Below are 20,094 nucleotides of genomic sequence, written 5' to 3' on the forward strand. Positions count from 1 at the left end.
GGCTTTGTTAAACCATATTACACGAGTCTCCATACTCGTTTGGTTTACGAACCCGCGTACTATCCGATCCTTCCGATTTGGTCCGGTATATTAACATAAGCTACCTATTAGGTGTCGTTGATATTCCGTGATCTTTAGCATTATCTGGTTATTATACAAGGAACTCAAAGCAATCTCAGGTGAGTACATTGAACCCCATCTTTTACATGTTTTCGAGGAGTCAATGTGAGTACATAGAACCCCTCTTTTACTGTTTTCCAACTGTTTTGGGGTGAAACACATGTGCCTACTTATTACTTTCATGCTTTCCATGTTTTCACATCATATGCCTGCTATGTTGTTAGTACATTATAGTACACGATTTCATTACATTGTATGCTATGTATGCCGATTGTGTGCGTACTTAGTGCATTGATTTACATGAACATTTCTGCTGCATATGTTTACTCAGCATATGGGCACATTGATTTACATGAACATTTCTGCTTCGTATGTTTACTTAGCATACTTAGTACAATTGTTTACATCACATGCCTTCATTTTGTTATGACATTTGGTTTGTTTAACATGGGACAATACATGCATTAACATTAGCTACGCCGTTCGTTAGTAGGTAGTGGTACCATAGGAATTGACAACTCCCATTCCTGAAGTCCTGGGTTTGATAGGACTGGAAGGAATGACCGAATTCGATATACATAACGTAGATAAACCTTTAATTTGTTTAAGGGTTTATCGCCACAGTCTCAAGGCTTGGATGTATGCATAGTTTACAATACCGCATAAATGTTAATATCAATAGAGCATGCATTTTTTTCCACAGAACATAACGTTGATTTAAACCACGTGTTACTTCAACGACTTGTTTTGTGCAGTTTACATATGGTTTAAGTTGATACATTTCGCTTACCATACATGATACATTTTGGGATACACATTACATGATTTACATTGAACATAAACACGTTGACATTGACATACACATTGGTGGCTTACATTTGAACATAAACATTTGACATGGTTTACACAATAACACTTGACATTTGGTTTATACATGAACAATTCACATGGTGGATTGGTTTGGGTAAATGGTTGGAGTAACGTGCCGTATGTAATATGATACAAACATGGTGGATACGCCGCTGGTACTTCCTATATATAAATGTTTGTATAATATTACATATCTTAGCGTTATCTAAATCAATTCAGTTTAGACATATAACATTTTATACGAATAACACACTTTTCATAAAACATTGTCTTACAAAACAACTTATTATATTCAACTCATTTTAATTGGTTACTCGTTTAATCTTGCACTTATCTATACATATCATTTGATGTTATCGTTTTTCAAATGGTTTACAAAGCAAGACAAATTACAAGGTTCATGACTGACTGTTATTAAACATTCTTTAAACTCAAGTCATGAATCCCATTTTCACAAAACCTATGTATCTCACAGGCATTTTTATGCTGACGTACCTACTTTCACATGTGTTTTCAGGAGCTATTCCATAGGACGATGATCATGATTCTAGGGCGGACCTGTGCCTTAGAGCCTAAAAATGAAGTTTGAACTAGCTTAATTATGTTTTGATTTCCGTACTCTCTTTCTAAGACAATGTAACACCTTTGTTTATAAATAAAATACAACTTGTATGCCATGGTTATGAAACAATTTAATTCTGTCCACAACACTCCCCGACGTTTTCCGCCGCGGTTGCATGTTATACGCGGTCGGGGTGTGACACCAACGAACTTCGCATCGACCATAAACTGGTCAATGCAGAAAGTCAAACATAGTTCGACTTTCGGACTCGAAAAGCGATAAAACAACGAAGGAACACTTACAAAGGATCCCCGAAAGCTAATCTTGATCAAAGAAACTCAGGTATGAAGCAATACTTCAACTTAGAGCTTTTTAGATCAGATTCTTGTGGGTTTTTGCAAGAATGGGGGGGTATTTATAGGAAAAGCATAACCGTTAGGATCGTTTATCGAATACCGTGCCACGATCTCGCCCGTACACTTGTCGAATTATTGTGGTTACTGAGAAATGGCCCTTGGCTCTTGATTGGGTGAAAGGGCATTGCCCCTTGAACGAACGAAAGGCCAACTGCAAGTGGGTTCAATGAATCTGTTGTACTGGGGACCCCTTACAGACCGTATGGCTTATGGCTTACGGTCCGTAAGCCCCTAGTTTGGCAGTTTTACAGTTTTGGTCCCTGCAGCCCCTAAACTTGGTATTTGATGTATTTTTGACACGTTTAAGCCCTGTTAACCTCATTTCAAAGCTCTAAAATGATGTTAAAGTATAGGGAACTTAAAATGTGCTCAAAAATATCCCGGATGTCGGTTCGTTTGGCCGTACGGTCGCGATGTTCGGTTAATTACGACGGAATGCGCATAAGCGCGAAAGACGATCCAAATTGCGTGACGAATGGACTTTTCTCATGCCATACACTAAGGCATAATATAAGGATGCTTACATAAATTTTTGGATGTCCGGATGTATTCAGAACGTAAGTTATGCGCAAAAGTGCAAACTTGTGCACTTTTTGACACTTTTAGCCCCTGAATGATCCAAAAGTTTGTTTTAGCATACCAAACCCCTCAAAGCCTATTTCTAAGCTATGTAAAGGATATTTATGGTATGTTTAACTTATGGACATGTTCCGGAATGTTTGTTACAGTTCAAATTGGCATACTTTCGCAGTTTGTCAAGTTTAGTCCCTATAAGCGAATTAACTTGTTTTTGCCATACCAAAGCCTTCAAAACTTATTTCTAAGTTATGTAAGGGTTATTTAAGGTATGTTGAGTATATGTTGATGTTCCGGAGTATTTTTCGCATTAAACTGAGTACGTTTTATGCACCAGTTTGCGTATAATTCCCCAGAAAGCGATTTAGAGCTTGAAATCGAACAAGAGTTGATATGTGCAAACGATACACATATTTATAAAAGTCCAAAGTATGAATTACAATATTTCATTGGTTTGGAGTTTGTTTGATGGTTGAAGTGACACAGGTGTCACACAGCTGGCTTCTTCTTGCGTCCTCGCTTCTAGTACAGAAGCCTTCTCCTCTTTTTAGGCTTAGGTTTCTCCTGTAACTGAGCCTGAAACACTAGTGGCTTCTCGGTGTCAGACTGATAACCGGACTGGGTTCCAAAAATCTCCATATCAGAAGTATGGATAGTGAAACTTCGGAGGGCTTCCAATAGTTCATTCATGCTGTAAGGCACACATGAAGAAACACACAAAAATTCAAGTTAAAATTTTATTTATTGTAAATTTAATTTTCACAGAATCACAAATTGGCAAATTGGAAGCTTAAGTATTTCCAAATACTTAAGTGACTTAAATCAGTGGCTCTGATACCACCTTTTTCTGTCACGGCCCCCGATCCAGTTTCCCGGTTCGAATACCACGGGACAGAAACCCGTGGTATTGGTATTTAATTTGGCAGCGGAAATTTTAACAGGATCATTTAAACTGAAAATACCCAATTATTTTATTTCAAGTTTCGGGACAAACCCCGTAATTTACAGTAAAGGAATTTCACTGGGAAATCCCCTGATTACAAAAACATGTTTATTTATTTACTGAGCCGCTTTATTCAAGCTGGTAGTGCTACACGACACTTTTCCTTGTTCACAGTAAATCACCTGAAACAAGTTTAAAAAGATTTTATCTGCGGGGAAATACTGGCGAGTCATTCAATTTGCACAAAATGACACATTGTTACAATTTACAGCATTAAGAGTTTTCATATTTGCCCCTATCTTATAATTAGTTGGTTCAGTTGTCACTCGACCGGATCTATGATTGTGGTCATATCACTATTGGGTCCTGTCACCCAATAGCGACGTATATCACTAATTAGGCTCGCCCACCTAAAGTGATACAAACAGCAGTAATGTGCACAATACCCCACTTACTGCCGGTAACTTAAGATTTGCAAAGACTTAATCACTGTAAAGTATAACTGGAAAACATTTAGGTTTTTGCAAATCAAATTTGATAAAAAGAGAATGACTCACATTGCAAGTTTGACTGGATAGAGTCCGTCTACTGATTAAGCCTGGTAACCTAGTTAAAATAACAATGCAAACGAAACTAGGTCAGTAACTTAATACAACGTTTACGATGACTCACGAGATCGAAACCCTCACGACGAATGACAAAGTATAGCCCGTATTCAGGCAGCACTTAAAAATCCATCGGATCGGTTTTAATCGATCGGACATTGTATCGTAGCAATGATCGAGTTATTACCTTTATCGCAGTAGAGATTCGAGATTTAAGTGCTTTTAGAAAGATCAGAGCACAAAGTAACGTAGAAAACAATTTTTTACGTCGCAGCAGACATTCCATGCAAGTGCCAAACCCCTGGGTTTTATACTGGATTTTGGCCTCCCCTGCGTGTCGCGCCGGCTGCCAGGGATCCTGGCGCGACACGTGGGGTATACCCATTTTGGCTAGGGTAGCCTTGTTGTACATATAGCCCTGGTGAGTTAACAACTTTTGAAAATACGTGTTTTGAAGTCAATTTTGACGGATAATTATCAATTAGGGGATACCCCCCTTGAGTTTTAGGGGCACTGATTCTAGTTTTGCTTGTTTTAAATTTCACGGGTCGCACCATACCACTTAGGGGTCTCAATTAGGGTTTCTTGATGGGCATTTATTAAAATAAGAAATAATCATTTTGGCAAGGGTTGTTATAATAACCTGGATCATCTTCTTCGATTGTTGGTCGATCGATGTTAGTCTTGTTCCGTTTATCCCCTACAACTCCCAAATCAGTAGTTCTTATTATAGTATGATGAAATCGTACCAAAAGGAACGAAGGGAGGTTGGGGAAGAAGAATCTCAGGTTGTTGAATTTGATTTAGGGTTTGATTTTGAACTATCTTCGGTCAGTTACAGAGATTATGATCTCACAATGACGATTTTAGCCTTTTCAGTATGATTTGAATATATTAATATGATTAATTTAATCATATATATTAGTTTCACCGGCGTTTGATCTATTGAAGATCGCACGGTTGTGGGCATCACGTACATAATGTAGGATAAGAGATATTGTACGTTAACCGGCATCTATATATATACATAAAGACACACACACATATACTAGAAGGGTGCCCGCGCGATGCAGCGAGAAACACCTACACTGTTAGGGTGTGCATTATTCGGTTGGTGCGGTTATTATCCTCAATCAAAACCAAAGTATCAATTAGTCTATTTTATTAACAAATCGGTTTTCGGTTTATTCGGTTGGATTGACGGTTTTTTGTTTGATTCGTTTAGTTTCGGTTAATAGCCAAAACCAAACTTAGGGCTAAAACTTTTGCTTAGAGAGACATAAAATTGAGGTATAAATACATGATATGATTGTGTAAATCCATGAAATGTAAGTAGGAATACATGAAATGGAGGTATAAAATATAAAATACATGAACTAAAGGTATAAAAGCTAGAAATATATGAAAATATGAATGGTTCGGTTTGATTAAATTTGGTTAAATGAGGGTACAAAAAAATTGATAACCGGTGGGGTTTCGGTTCATTAGTTTTTAGTTAATTCATTTTTGGTTGATTTATGTCAGGTTCGTCTGTTTTTTGCACGCTTCCGGTTAACTATTCGGTTATCACTTATCCTTATATATTGTTAATCACGTAAGATATCAACTTTTTTTAATTAAAAAGACTATAACAATACTATACTCAAATTGTGTAAAATCATGATGGTAGTTAGTTTTGTACAAGGGGATAAAGTTACTAACTAATTATCTATAATTGTTTTGTTAAAGATGAGGGAATTAAAGTGTAATTAAGATAAGAGGATTAAAGTGTAACAAGTGTTTGAAAAACTAATTTATCCTCATTTTAAGTTATATCTTGTGCATTAAAACAAAAAAAAAGATCTTAACTTTAACGTATTTTTAAAAGGCCATTGTGTTATGAATTATATAAAGTATAGATTTATATTGTGGTTATGTAATAAGTTTAGTATTAGTTATATCTTAGTACTTAAACTTGATTTGTATTCATTTGTGTTCGTCTTTGTTTCTCGAGAAAGTTAACTAACAAACACAAATAAATTCATATTCTTAATGAACGAATATGAACATGAAATTTCATTCTGTAAGTGTTCGTGAACATGTTGAATGTTATACCGAACACAAAAAAGATTGTATTCGGTTCGATTCGTTTAAAGCCTTATATGTGAGCAACAAGAATTTCAACAGGAATTGATTATGCGATACAAATTAGTTATTGAAATAAGTGGATAAACAACTAAATAAATAATATACTCTTGGTGATATTCTTTAGGGTTTTAAGATTGAAGGTTAAAAGTTGGTATAAACCAGATTCTGAAGCATTAAGATGGTAGAGTGGTGAAATGTTAATAGTATTTAATTAAATGGGTTAATGTCATATTTTAGTTATTTTCTAATGCAATAAAGTAATTACCCACTAGCCCAACCATAAATATAATATAAACATGTACGTTTAATCAATCTAGTTTCATTAACGCAAAAACCAAACAAGAATCAAAGACAAAGTTAGAAAGCTGATAAAATAGAAGATCCATCATTCTGCATCTTCTTGACACACTCTAGAGCAAAAAAACTTATCGAGTTTTTCAACATCTTCATTTTTCAAGTCCAGGCATGATGGATGGTACCTACAAAATTATCAAATCAACAGGGTATCAAAAGTAATATCATACAAACTCATAGGTCTACCCAAGAAGCAAACTTTTGGGATTTTCCTCCTAAATATATATATATATATATATATATATATATATATATATATATAGACATTGAATCTTTAACAAATTTTAACACCATTTGGTTTAGTTAAAAGCTCAAATTAATGAAACAAATCATTTTGCTACACATGTATGAGAGTCGGTGTCCAACATTCTTTGGAAAATTATGTCCTATATATTTATATGATTACCGGAAAAAGTCACCCAAAGATCAGTTCAACACAAGGGGATATATTAAACATGAGGATAAAGACTCTCATACATGTACATCGTAGTGATTTATTTCTTTAATTTTGATTTTTAACCAAACCAAATGGTGTTGAAATTGGTTAGAGATTTCAATGTCTATATATGTGTTCTAGGCAAGTAGAACCCATTTGCGATATAAATAAAGTTATAAGGGTGAAATATAATTGAACATCGCCATCAAGGAAATGATGAGTTTTTTTTTATCAAGTGAAGTACATGCATGAAGCCTCTGTGCATCATGGCAATGTTATTAAAGATGACTATGTTTGTAAACCACTTTCGTATACGTCTCTTCGAATTTGTAGTGCATACTATTGACAAATAACCAACATGTAATTAAGAATGAGATATATACCAGCTCTTGCATGTATCGCATTGCACCATATAAGTATCGGGGTTGTAGGGATTATTACACTTACAGTACCTTCATATATCATAAAATAAGCTTAGTGTAAATATCCATCCTCATAAAATACCAAAATAATTAAAGTGAAGATTATAAAGCTAACTGATGGATCCAAATCAAAAGAGTACTCACACTGTAACACGTTTCGGTGTGAAACGTTCTCCAGCCGCAACATCTGGATCACGTTCTCCGGCATCATATTCATACCGACAGAAATAGTCATCAACGCCCACATACTTGAGCTTCAGATATTGCTGTAATGTATGAACGACACATTTTCCCTGTATCGTTTGTGTGCTCTGCATATCATAGTCATTGCTTAGAAAGATTTCCTTTTCTCCATGAAAAACCCTCCTACCGACTTCTGTGTCCTCTGGCCGATAATACCAGCGGACCCTAACCATCATCTCATTATTTCCATCATCAGCCACAAGTCTTTCAACTCGGGCAACATAGGGAGGTGTATCCGACTCGGCAGGTCTCATAAGCACGCAATCACCACCTGTAAAAACACGTAAAATTAAAGCCACTGTCAGATCAGCTTGTAGACATTTTTAACCTAGAATAGACATGTATGACTATACGAATACAATCCGCATTAATTAATTAGAAAAACTACAATCACAACATTAAAGTTTATGTTTTTGCAGTCGCTGACAGTAAAACAAGTCTAGAACATCAAGGATCGGGACTTTTGAGTGTTTGTGAGACATGTAAAAAAAGAAACATACACACAAAACACAAACATACATATGGAGTTATATTGATGTATATAAAAAGGATCTATGAAGGGATTTAAGGATGATTTACTTACGTCTGAGGGTTATGTCCGTTCCGCTGATGTTGTAAGAATTTACACGATTTGTCTTCTGCGCCATTAAAATCGATCTTCAGCGGAATCTAGACACTTATTGATGCTAAATTAAGGATGTAAATTTCGAAAGATAAGAGATTTTTATAAGAAATCAAAGCTTTAAAGAACAACCCGATTGAAGAAAATGGTGGAATGAAGAAGAAATTGTGACTATAAATAAAAGCGGTGAATTAAGAGAGAGAAAGTAGAGCCCTGGGTGTCACGGAGGAGATGAGTTTTGTTCAGGGTAAGAGGCTTACCTTTATATACTATAAATTGGGATTGAATTAAATGCATTACATTTAATGTATGGAAGCTTTTTTAAATAATAGATAATTACATAATATATTGACTCTAATGTGAAAGAAAAACTAGTATCATCATCATCATCATTATCATACTCAGTAAATCCCACAAATAGCAAAGCTAAGGCAGGATCTAAGGAGGGTAGATGTAGACAGCCTTACCTCTACCCCGTAGGAATACAGAGGCTACTTCCAGTGAGACCCCCAGCTCGGAAAGCAAAACTAGTATACGAAATGTGAAGAAAACATGATTGCATTTAGTTTTATACAGCTAATTGTGAGTTAATTATAAAAAAAATCGCATTTAGTTTTTCATTAATTATTCACTTTGACATTAAATCTTGTAAAAGAAAATATCACGAATCTTATATTTACTTTATAAGAAAATATTTCAACAATCATCAATCATAATAAAAGTATTTCAAGAATAACCAGGAAAATTAGGGGTTATAAAAAACTGAACCATAACTGAAAATTGTACCCGGAAAATTAATAAAGTTGACTTTAACCGACAATACCGATCGATAATGGTTAAGTGACTGATTAACTAAGCATTTGGTTATGTTTATGATTAATGTGTCTTCGTTAACCGATTTTAACCGAAACTGAACTGAACCATGTATGTTTGTGATTTTTAAGCTTGTATACCTCCTTTTCCAACTTTTATATCTCCATTTCTAGGCTTTTAACATTTGAATTCATGTTTCAAATATCCATAACCAAGCTTTGAACACCATTGTTGAACATATTCAGTTGGAACAAAGCAAAAGAATAACAAAAAAAAATCACTGGACAACTAACCGAACTTAACCAACATCAACCCATACTTAATGGACCATCGGTTATGATTATGGTTAAGCCTCCATAAGCGAACCAAACTAGCATACCTAAACCAAGTTATCTACATTTCTCCTGTAAATATGTTTTAACATTTAAATTTCCAAAATACGTAAAAGAAAATATAAATATTAGATTTAAAACTAAAATAAGAAGGTGAAATACAAAATAAAATTTAAAATTATATTATATATAATGTCATTTCATGTATAGATGCTTATCCATAACATTTAACATATAATGTGTATGGTTGGGTTTTCTTATTTTTATGCACGTAAATTTTACATATATATATATATATATATATATAGAGGGTAAGGTTCATACGAGAACTACCTTTATTGCGAGAACCAATGTGAACACAACCAAAAATATCTAAAAAAACTAACCCCCAACCCGCCCCCCACAAAAAAAAAAAAAAAAACCTAAAAAAACCCTAACCCCCCCCCTAAAACCTAAACCCCCCACCCCCACCCCCACCCACCAAAAACCTAAACTACTACCCCCCCCCCCAAAAGCTAAAATGCTAAAAACTAAACCCCCCAAAAAACCTAAAAAAATCTAAAAAAATTAAAAAAACACACAATTTTTTTTATTTTTTAATATTTTTTACATTAAAATCGCTACTTTTAGTAGCAAAAAAATTATTAAAAAAAATTTTGGCTACTAAAAGTAGCGATTTTTTATTAAAAATATTTAAAAAAAATTGTGTGTTTTTTAGTTATTTTTGGTTGTGTTCACATTGGTTCTCGCAATAAAGGGTGGTTCCTAACAGATCCTTCTCCTATATATATATATATATATATATATATATATATATATATATATATATATATATATATATATATATATATATATATATATATATATATATATATATATATATATATATATATATTTGGGCAAGGAGTTGGCTACAAAGTCTAAAATTCCTAAAAAGTGTTAAAAGGCATAAAACACCATAATGTCAACCATAAAACACACTCAAAACCCACAAATAACATAATGAAGATTACTAAAAAAACATATCTGTTGGTTTTGTTTTGTGTTTTGGATGATATGACTCTGTTATCGAATGACTAAGATTGTTGTGTTTTATATTGCTCTACGATGGTGTGTTTGAAGTTTTTATAGACTATTAGGGTTTAAATATGGTGTTTTAGTAACATTCATTATGTTATTTGTGGGTTTTAGATGTGTTTTATGGCCGAAACTATGGTGTTTTATGACTTTGTACACTTTTAGGAGTTTTGACTTTCTATCGATAACGGTTAAGGGACTGACTAACTAAGCATTTGGTTATGTTTATGATTAATGTGTTTTCGTTAACCGATTTTAACCGAAACTGAACTGAACCATGTATGTTTGTGATTTTTAAGTTTGGATACCTCTTTTTCCAACTTTTATATCTCCATTTCTAGCCTTTTAACATTTAAATTCATGTTGCAAATATCCATAACCAAGCTTTGAACACCATAGTTGAACATATTCAATTGGAACAAAGCAAAAGAATAATAAAAAAAATCATTGGACAATTAACCGAACTTAACCAACATCAACCCATACTTAACGGACCATCGGTTATGATTATGGTTAAGCCTCCATAACCGAACCAAACTAGCATACTTAAACCAAGTTATCTACATTTCTCCTGTAAATATGTTTTAACATTTAAATTTCCAAAATACATAAAAGAAAATATAAATATTAGATTTAAAACTAAAATAAGAAGGTGAAACACAAAATAAAATTTATAATTATATTGTATATAATGTCATTTCATGTATAAATGCTTAGCCATAACATTTAACATATAGTGTGTATGGTTGGGTTTTCTTATTTGTATGCACGTAAATTTTACATATATATATATATAGGGTGAGAGTTGGCTACAAAGTCCATTTTTCCTACATGTCACACCCTGGCTTTGCGGAAGCGTGGGTTTATTTGGTGTGACTTCTTAATACCATAGGAACAATCATAACAATGCTATATGATAAAAACATGGGATATTCACCCGTTATTAGAGTTTAGAAAAATACCATATTATACTTGTCTTGAAACATCAATCACAAAATAAGTTACAACCCTTGACTCGATTTAATGAGTTCGTAAAAACTTAGCAAAAGACTTTAAACAATACTAGGATTAGAGATATGTAACCCGTCCAGGAAGAAGTAACACCTTCTAAACCCTGGATGACTTCTTTATTCAAACGCAGCTTGAAAATATGTGCATACCGTGCCAGATCCATTAGTTTCCTGAAATACATGTAGTTTGAAAAATCAACATAAAGTTGAGCGAGTTCATGTGTAAGTGAGTATGTATAAGCCTTTGTAAAAATGTCCGTATGTATGAAAATCCCTGGTATGTAGCAATTAAGGAAAAAGAGATCGCCATTGGGTTGCAAAGCCAATGATATGTGTGAAGTGCTGTAGGAAGACTCAAACCTAGCAGATTTTTGCGCCGGGCTCAAAGTCACCACCTGGTTCATTCGGCGGACTCAGGGGTTGGGCTCGCTACACCCAGATAGATCTACCGCTAATGACCCTCGGTCCTACAATGAGGATTAATGGCCTCTAGTTTCAGCCTACCCACTCACATGATCTAAGTAGTAACCCTCCTTAAGCTAACTATACCATGTATAAAAGTATTCGTAATCATTGTAACATGTATTTCACCCCCGAAGTATAAAAACTGAAAACAGTTAAAAGAAAAGGGGAACATGAACTCACTGCATTACGTCTTCGTACTTGTAACCCAAATCTCTGCGGCAAACACGACTACCTACAATGGTCTAACGTCTATTAGACGAACGGGTCATGCCTTGTCTTAGTATGTAGGTTTTTGAGTTACGATTCTGGTATTATTCCAAGTTATAACTGTTTTTAAGGTTTTGAAATAATAGTTAGACAACTATTTTAGAGTTATACTTCTCAAGTATTGTATATGCGCATTTCCTTCCTAAGGATGGGGGTAATTTGTACTTGTATACTCGTATTCTTAAAATAATATATGTACCTGTATATCCTGCCAAGTAATGGCGTCGTATTTCGTTGTTATTGTTCCAAATAAAAATATGTTAATATATTCCCAAAAATAACATATTTCTGTTTCTACAGTTTCCAAAATAATATTTTACCAAAATATACGTATATGTTATAATTCCGAGAAATATATTTTTAAGTCTCACTTGAAAATATATTTTAAATCACTTGTCTAAAATGTTCTGATTCCAAAATATACATATTTTTCCCAAAAATATTATATTTTACTTCATACAATTTCCCAAAATAATACTTTGTCAAAATACACCATTAAGAGTATTTTCCGAAAATATATAAATTATATCTTAAGGTTCGTGTGGTAATAATAATACCGGTGTAACTTAAATATTTATTTGTGAAGGCGTTGGTATTATTTTGGAAGTCGTAACTTCATGATATCTCAAGTAATATTATTTTTACTCTAAAAATAATATACATAGTTCACAAAATAATCATAAAATTACACAAGCGTTTTATTATGAAATATATATTCAAAATATATATTTAACAAGTTTTATTTACGAAAATCCACCTCCGACACTTGGTAATTTTGTAATAAAAATCATGGCGAAGTTTATTTGTAAAATCAAGTCAAAAACATATTTATAACACTTGTCACAAAAATATTTCTAAGTGTTATATTTCTGGAAAAATTTCGCCAGAGTTTCCTCTGTAACTGGAGGTGGCCACGCTTACTAGCGTATCATTTTCTTTTAAGATTCAATCAAACAATTTTTCAACTACCAATATTCAATATTCCAACTTCAAACTAGTCAAAAATAAGTATAAATCGCAAACTCATGAACTTGTAAGTTGTGTAAAAATAAGTAGTAACTTTCCAACATACTTAGTAGATCTTTCCATCTAACATTAGTTTCTTGAAAACTTTATTTTTAAAGAATATGTAATTTTACAACTTCTAGTCAAAAATTACGAAAATATTTCTTTGTTAAATCTTTTGTTACACAAGTGTTCACACACTTGCTTTTTTACAAAAAAACTTGTAGTTTATGTAAGATCCGGGTTTAAAACAAGACTTGTATATTTCACTTGGTTTTTCCGAAACACCACTTGTAGATCTTTAGATCTACTAGTTTAGAACTCTATTTTACAAGAAAAATCACTTTTACACAAGTTCATGTTTATGTGTGGAAGGTTCATCATCTTGCAACTTTCACACTTCACATATTGCTAGTTCATGTTCCATGAACATGATCTAGCGTGGTTAGATGACGATCCGTTCCACTACTAGCCATTAACAACATAAAATAATCACATCTAAACAAGATTCATAGGATTTACACCACTAGTTACTCTTTATCCATCAAGTTCATCATTCTTTCAAGACTTTTAGTTTTGATCTTATATGTTCTTGAGTTTTAACCGTTAAATCTCTTATTAACCACTTTAAACATGAACAAGAGAGTGTTTAGAAGCACTTACTACTAGCTCGTGGCTAGGGAAGAATCAAAGCGTAAACAAGGTGGTTAAAAGCGATGTAGGGAGGTTCTTGAGATTCCGAAAGCACCGGGTCTTCTTGTATGATCCCTTGCTTCTATGTATGTATGTAAAATGGTTGCACAAGAACTTGATGGTGGGTGGGTAATGGTGATGGTGTTCGGCCGAAGGTAGCAAGAGGAAAAAGAGAGAGAGCTAGTTGGTGTGTGTTGGATGAAATGAAGGTTATAACCTCTTGAGTTTACTTATAGTCCAATTCTCCTATTATCCTCCATATAATGTGCCTACTAGATACTAAACAAGAGTGATTAAAATAATCAAAAATTGGTGGAGTGTGTCCCCACATGGGGAACCGATCGGATGAAGGGGGTATATGGTTAGATTGGGATGATATAGTTAAGAACTAGTTATGTTTAGTTGGGATTTAAATTGGTTATTAGTGTGTTATGTATTATAACGGGTGTTAGGGTGTTCGGGGACCCTAACTAGCTCAGAAAAGTGTAAACAATGTCATTGACAATATTTTTATGTTCCGGGTAAAGTCCGGTTGTTCGGTTGGATATTGATCCGTTAAAGTGTCAAGTAAGCATTTAAAGTGTCTTTTATAGTGTTTTAGTGACACAATAAATTACCAACACTTTGGAAAGTGTCTAGTATTATTTTCCCATGTTTTTGCACTTTACTAGTGATATTAAATGCTGAATTTTGTAATAAAGTGCAGAATTTTGCAGTTAAAGTATGTTTTAGGCACTTTCCGCCACTATAACTATCACCTAGTGACGCAGTTTTACAATCCTCACCTCCCTACACCTCCTATTAGTGTAGTAATCTATTCCCGGCTCGTACTGGCCTCAGAGACAATGTCTGTCTAGTGCTGGCAATGTCAGCGTGTTTACTGTTATCCGCTCAGTGTGCTAACTGTGCTTTGTGCATCAAGTTTGTCACTAAAGTTTGTATATAATAAATGGAGTGACAGTATGAAGGTGATGCATGTGTATGTATGTAACAGAAATCAGTAAGCAGTTAAATCAACAGTTGTAATCAGCACAGTCATTAAGCACAAATTAAATATAAATTAATTGTACGGATACCTGTAATTTTTAGGGTTGTCACACTACAAAGTGTACAAAGTCAAGAAACACCACAATTTCAGCTATAAAAAACACTCAAATCTCACAAATAACAAAGTGAAGTTACTAAAACGCCATATTTGTGGGTTTTGTGTTGTGTTTTGGATGATAAGGCTTTTATTTTCGAATGACTAACATTAGTGTGTTTTATGATAATCATCATGTTGTGTTTTATATTCATAGTTCTACGATGGTGTGTTTGAAGTTTTTATGGAATGTTAGGGTTTGGATATTGTGTTTTAATGATTTTCACTCTGTTATTTGTGGGTTTTGAGTGTATTTTATTGTTGAAATTGTGGTGTTTTATGACTTTGTACACTTTGTAGGAAAAATAGACTTTGTAGCCGAACCCCACCCTATATATATATATATATATATATATGTATATATATATATATATATATATATGTATAGGACAAAGATCCGTTAGGAACCACCCTTTATTGCGAGAACCGCGAGAACCAGTGTGAACACAAACAGTAATACCTAAAAAAATCTAAAAAACACCCAAAAATTTTTTTTTTTATTTTTTTACTATTTTTTATATAAAAATCGCTACTTTTACTATCCAAAAAAAAAAATTTTTTTTTAAATTTTTTTTTGGCTACTAAAAGTAGCGATTTGAACATAAAAAATAGTAAAAAAATAAAAAAAAAATTAGATTTTTTTTTATTTTTTTTTGATTTTTTTAGATTTTTTAGGTTTTTTGGGGGGTTTAGTTTTTAGCATTTTAGCTTGGGGGGGGGGGTGGGGGGTTTAGGTTTTTGGGGGGTGGGGGAGGGGGGTTTAGGTTTTGGGGGGGGTGGGGTGGGGGGGGGTTAGTTTTTTTTTAGGTTTTTTGAGGGTTTTAGTTTTTAGCATTTAGCTTTGGGGGGGGGGTTAGGTTTTTTTTGGGGGGGGGGGGGGTGGGGGGTTTAGGTTTTTGGGGGGTGGGGGTGGGGGTTAGGTTTTTTTTAGGGTTTTTTTAGGTTTTTTAGCTATTTTAGCTTGTGTTCACATTGGTTCTCGCGGTTCTCGCAATAAAGGTGGTTCTCGCATGAACCTTACCCTATATGTATATATATATATATATATAGGACAATGCTAGATAGAAAACCCTAAAAATTTGAGAAAACCCTAGAAAACCCAACCTCCCGACCTTTTTTTTTTTTGAAAAAAAATAACACATGTAATATACATGTTTTTAAGAGTTTTGAGCCAATAAAATCAAAAAAAGCGCCGAGTGGATGTTTTTAAAAAAAATAAACAAGTTTCAGCAACTTTCGTCACTAACATGTGTTAGACAAAAAAGTGCTGAAACTTGTTTATTGTTTTTTAAAAAAACCACTTGGCGCTTTTTTGATTTTTTTGGCTCAAAACTCTTAAAAACATGTATATTACATTTGTTATTTTTTTCAAAAAAAAAAAAAAAAAAGTCGGGAGGTTGGGTTTTCTAGGGTTTTTCTCAAATTTTTAGGGTTTTCTACCTAGCCCTACCCTATATATATATATATATATATATATATATATATATATATATATATATATATATATATATATAGGGGAAGGTTCAAATGAAAAATACTTTTATTGTGAAAACTCGAAAACTAACTAAAAAAAGCCTAAGAAACACACCAATTTTTTTTTCACAATTTTTTATTAAAAATCGTTGTTTTTTATATATAAAAAAACTTTTTTAAAAAAAAAATTTGTAATAAACATGTGTAGTACACATACTACACATGTGCACTACAAATTTTTTTTTATATATAAAAAATTGCAAAAATTGGTATGCAGAAAAAAAAATTTGGTATTTTTTTTTTGTTTTTTTAATGAGTTTTTGAGTTTTCACATTAACTAGTGGTTTTCATTTGAACCTTCCCCTATATATATATATATATATATATATATATATATATATATATATATATATATATATATATATATATATATATATAGGGGAAGGATAAATCGAAAACCCACTTGAGTTGAGAAAACTCAGAAAACCTTTGTAAAAAAACCATGTAAACTCAAGATACATTTCTAAAAAAATAGGAAATGTAATATACATATATTTGAACATTTTAAAAAAAGAAACACAAAAAAACACCAAGTAGTTTTTTTTTTAAAAAATGTTACAAAATTTCAGGTTACATAATATGTATGTCCAAAAAAAATGTAACATATAAATTTTCAACATTTTTTTTAAAAAAAAATAGTAAGCGTTTTTTTCATTTTTTTCATAAATAGGTCCGTGTACATTTATATTACATTTCCTATTTTTTTTAGAAAAAAATAAAAATGTTACATAGGGTTTATTTGGGTTTTCTCAACTCATATGGGTTTTCGATTTATCTTTCCCCTATATATATATATATATATATATATATATATATATATATATATATATATATATATATATATATATATATATATATAGGGGGTTCATTTGAGAAGAATCTTCTTAAAAGAAGAAAAATGAATTAATCTAAACCCTATATTTTTTTTTGATCAATGGTTGTGAATGAATATATATCATTTTTGTCCACTTTTCATTAATGCTTTAATTACTAAGGGTAGTATAGGCATTTTGACGTAGAATATTAATAAATATTTTAAAGAGTTACACAAATCTTTTTAATGCAACCATAAATTCCTCTTTCACCATCATTAATGTATTGGCTCTTACACAAATTTTATTAGAAGTGACAAAATTATTTAAAAATTTTGTGTTCTACACATATTTTATTATGAGTCGCAAAATTATTTAAAAGTGTTTGAGTCCTACACATTCTGTATCCTACACCAAAATATTGTTTTAATAGTGTAGGAAACGTTGAAAATGTAAGATCATGTGCATGATTGTTTTTATTGTGTAAGATACACAACTATTTTATAAAATAGACTCATTAAATGATCAGAGTTCATTAATTTGAATAACAAAAATAAATAATAGAATCATTAAATGATTTGTTCAAATTACCTTTGTATCCTTTATTCTTTTTATTCTTAATTTTTAATTCTTCTCATTTGAACTCTCCACTATATATATATATATATATATATATATATATATATATATATATATATATATATATATAATGCATATCCGAAGGGCAGAAATTGTCATTTGCCACTTTTTCAACATTTACAACCTTTTAAAGCATATTGTACAACCATCTAAAGCACACCAACCTTTTAAAGTTTATTCAACTTAATTTAGGGCGGCCAATTTTGGTTCAAAATTTGAATCCCCGCTCATCCCACTTACCCATACATCCTATCCTTTCATTTCACATCATTCTCTTCTTCCTTTCGATCTATCCCCTCTCAAAACCATCTCCAACTCTCATTTTTCTGTAAACATACCAAAACAGAAACAAAGAAAAACCAAAACATGGATGGAAGATGCGATTAGGGTTTCACATATCTCACTTCTTATCCGCCTTCATCTCTCTATCTTTCTTTCCCCCTCCCCCTCTCTCTAGCGGCCATTCAAAAACAGAAAACGATTGATGGAGATTTCACCGAATCCATTCTGATTCTGCTATCATCGGCGGCTATAGATGGTGGTTGTCTGGTTACTCGACAACCCAAAGGTAAGATTTTTTGTTGACTGTGCTTATTTCCTTTGAAGATTTGATGATGATTAAAACATGTGCTCACCACAGAACGATGGGGAAGAGGTGCAGCTGAGACAATAGTGTTATAGTTTATGGGAATACGAATAATTTTCCATCAGAGAATCACTGACGCTGTGTTCCCGAGTTAAGTTAAGGGGAGAAAAGAAATGACTCTCTCATTTTCTTTTCTCTTCTCTCCCGTTTCCAAACTGGAAAGATTAAATTTAGGCAAAAAACCTCTCAATTTCTCTTCTCTTCTCTCCTTTAATGAAACTCTGGAACACAACTAAAAATTATTTCTTTCCAAATCTTCTCTTTTCTCTCATTTAATGAAACTCAGGAACACAGAAGCATCAGAAGATTTCTCTTGCTGATTTGCGAAGTAGAAATATAACAAGGATTCAGGTAACCGCCTCTTTTCATGCCTTCTATTTTTTAGTTTTGATGCTGATGATGAAAGTACACAGGGTCAAGTACCAGATGGGAGAAGCTTTGGAGTCTGTCAGACATTCGCATACAAATTGAATACACATTCATACAATCGTTCAATAACTTTATAAGAATCACCATCTGAACAGTTGAATTCGCCATTTATAACAACTTCTCTGATTGAATCTGGCAAGGGTTCGTCTTCTGGACCCTAAAAGTTGTATTTCCAAGTAGGAATGATGTATCGGTTTCTATCATTCGGTGAGTTTTTACTTTTCGTATCCATTTATTTAATTTTTAGGTTGTTTATGAGAATCAAGGTTTACAAAATTTTGGATTAGTTAGGGTTTTGTGTGATTTTTATTAGGCAAAAGTTAAGGTTGTGGAATTTGATTAGTTTGTTTGAGTTTTGAAGTCGGCTCAAACCTAATACTTTTTAAAGGCTACATATTATGTATTTTTGTTGTAATTTGGTATGAAGCTTACTTCACGTGGTTAGAAATCTGACCTTTAAGAGTTAAAATTTTGGTATAATTCTTAAATTGGAATAAGTAATGTATGAGTTTGTTAGATCAAAGGGAGTAATATTATATTCTTGCTTTAAAGTTTGAACCCAGTGTTAGGTTGTCAACAAGTTATTGGTTTTAACTATTTTGTAAATTGTAAGTGTAGATTGGTGTGTTATTTGGATATTAATTTAGTTAACTTTAAGGGTTCCGCCGCCTTTGTTGTCAAAAGAGGATTGGCGGGCTGCACAATGGTTTCAGGTTGGTGGCTCGTCTTCTTCTGAAGGGACAAGAGATTGGTGGAAGAAGAAGAATGTGTGCAGTGATAGTGATCGAAGTAATAGTTCTTCGTTGTTCTCGATGAAACCTGGATTAGGTATACACAAAAATGCAGAATCAAAATAACAAAGATGAGGTGTTGGAAAAAGCAGAAAAAGATCTTTCAGCTGTTAAAGATCATTATATAGCCCGATTAGTTAATGAA

General features: G+C 32.8%; 1 protein-coding gene across 1 annotated transcript; it reads right to left on the reverse strand.

Annotated features, from left to right (window-relative positions):
• Positions 1-6,604: 6,604 nt before the first annotated feature.
• On the reverse strand, positions 6,605-15,802 carry LOC118488185 (chromatin remodeling protein EBS-like). The gene is made up of 5 exons (XM_035985399.1): positions 15,772-15,802; positions 8,258-8,299; positions 7,576-7,945; positions 7,393-7,461; positions 6,605-6,698 (listed from the first exon to the last, which is right to left on the reverse strand). Exons 1-5 carry the CDS (start codon positions 15,800-15,802, stop codon positions 6,605-6,607), a joined length of 606 nt encoding a protein of 201 aa, XP_035841292.1.
• Between the last annotated feature and the right edge of the window lie 4,292 nt (positions 15,803-20,094).

This window comes from Helianthus annuus, chromosome 16, assembly GCF_002127325.2.
Source record: "Helianthus annuus cultivar XRQ/B chromosome 16, HanXRQr2.0-SUNRISE, whole genome shotgun sequence".
NCBI lineage: Eukaryota > Viridiplantae > Streptophyta > Magnoliopsida > Asterales > Asteraceae > Helianthus > Helianthus annuus.

Bases quoted from the DNA above. Each gene is read 5' to 3' on its own strand.
- LOC118488185 (XM_035985399.1), bottom strand. From the start codon at position 15,802: ATGCTAAAAACTAAACCCCCCAAAAAACCTA. The intron at 7,946-8,257 runs GTAAGTAAATCA...GTGTTTTTACAG, and splicing joins AACGGACATAACCCTCAGAC to GTGGTGATTGCGTGCTTATG. The intron at 7,462-7,575 runs GTGAGTACTCTT...TGATATATGAAG, and splicing joins ACACCGAAACGTGTTACAGT to GTACTGTAAGTGTAATAATC.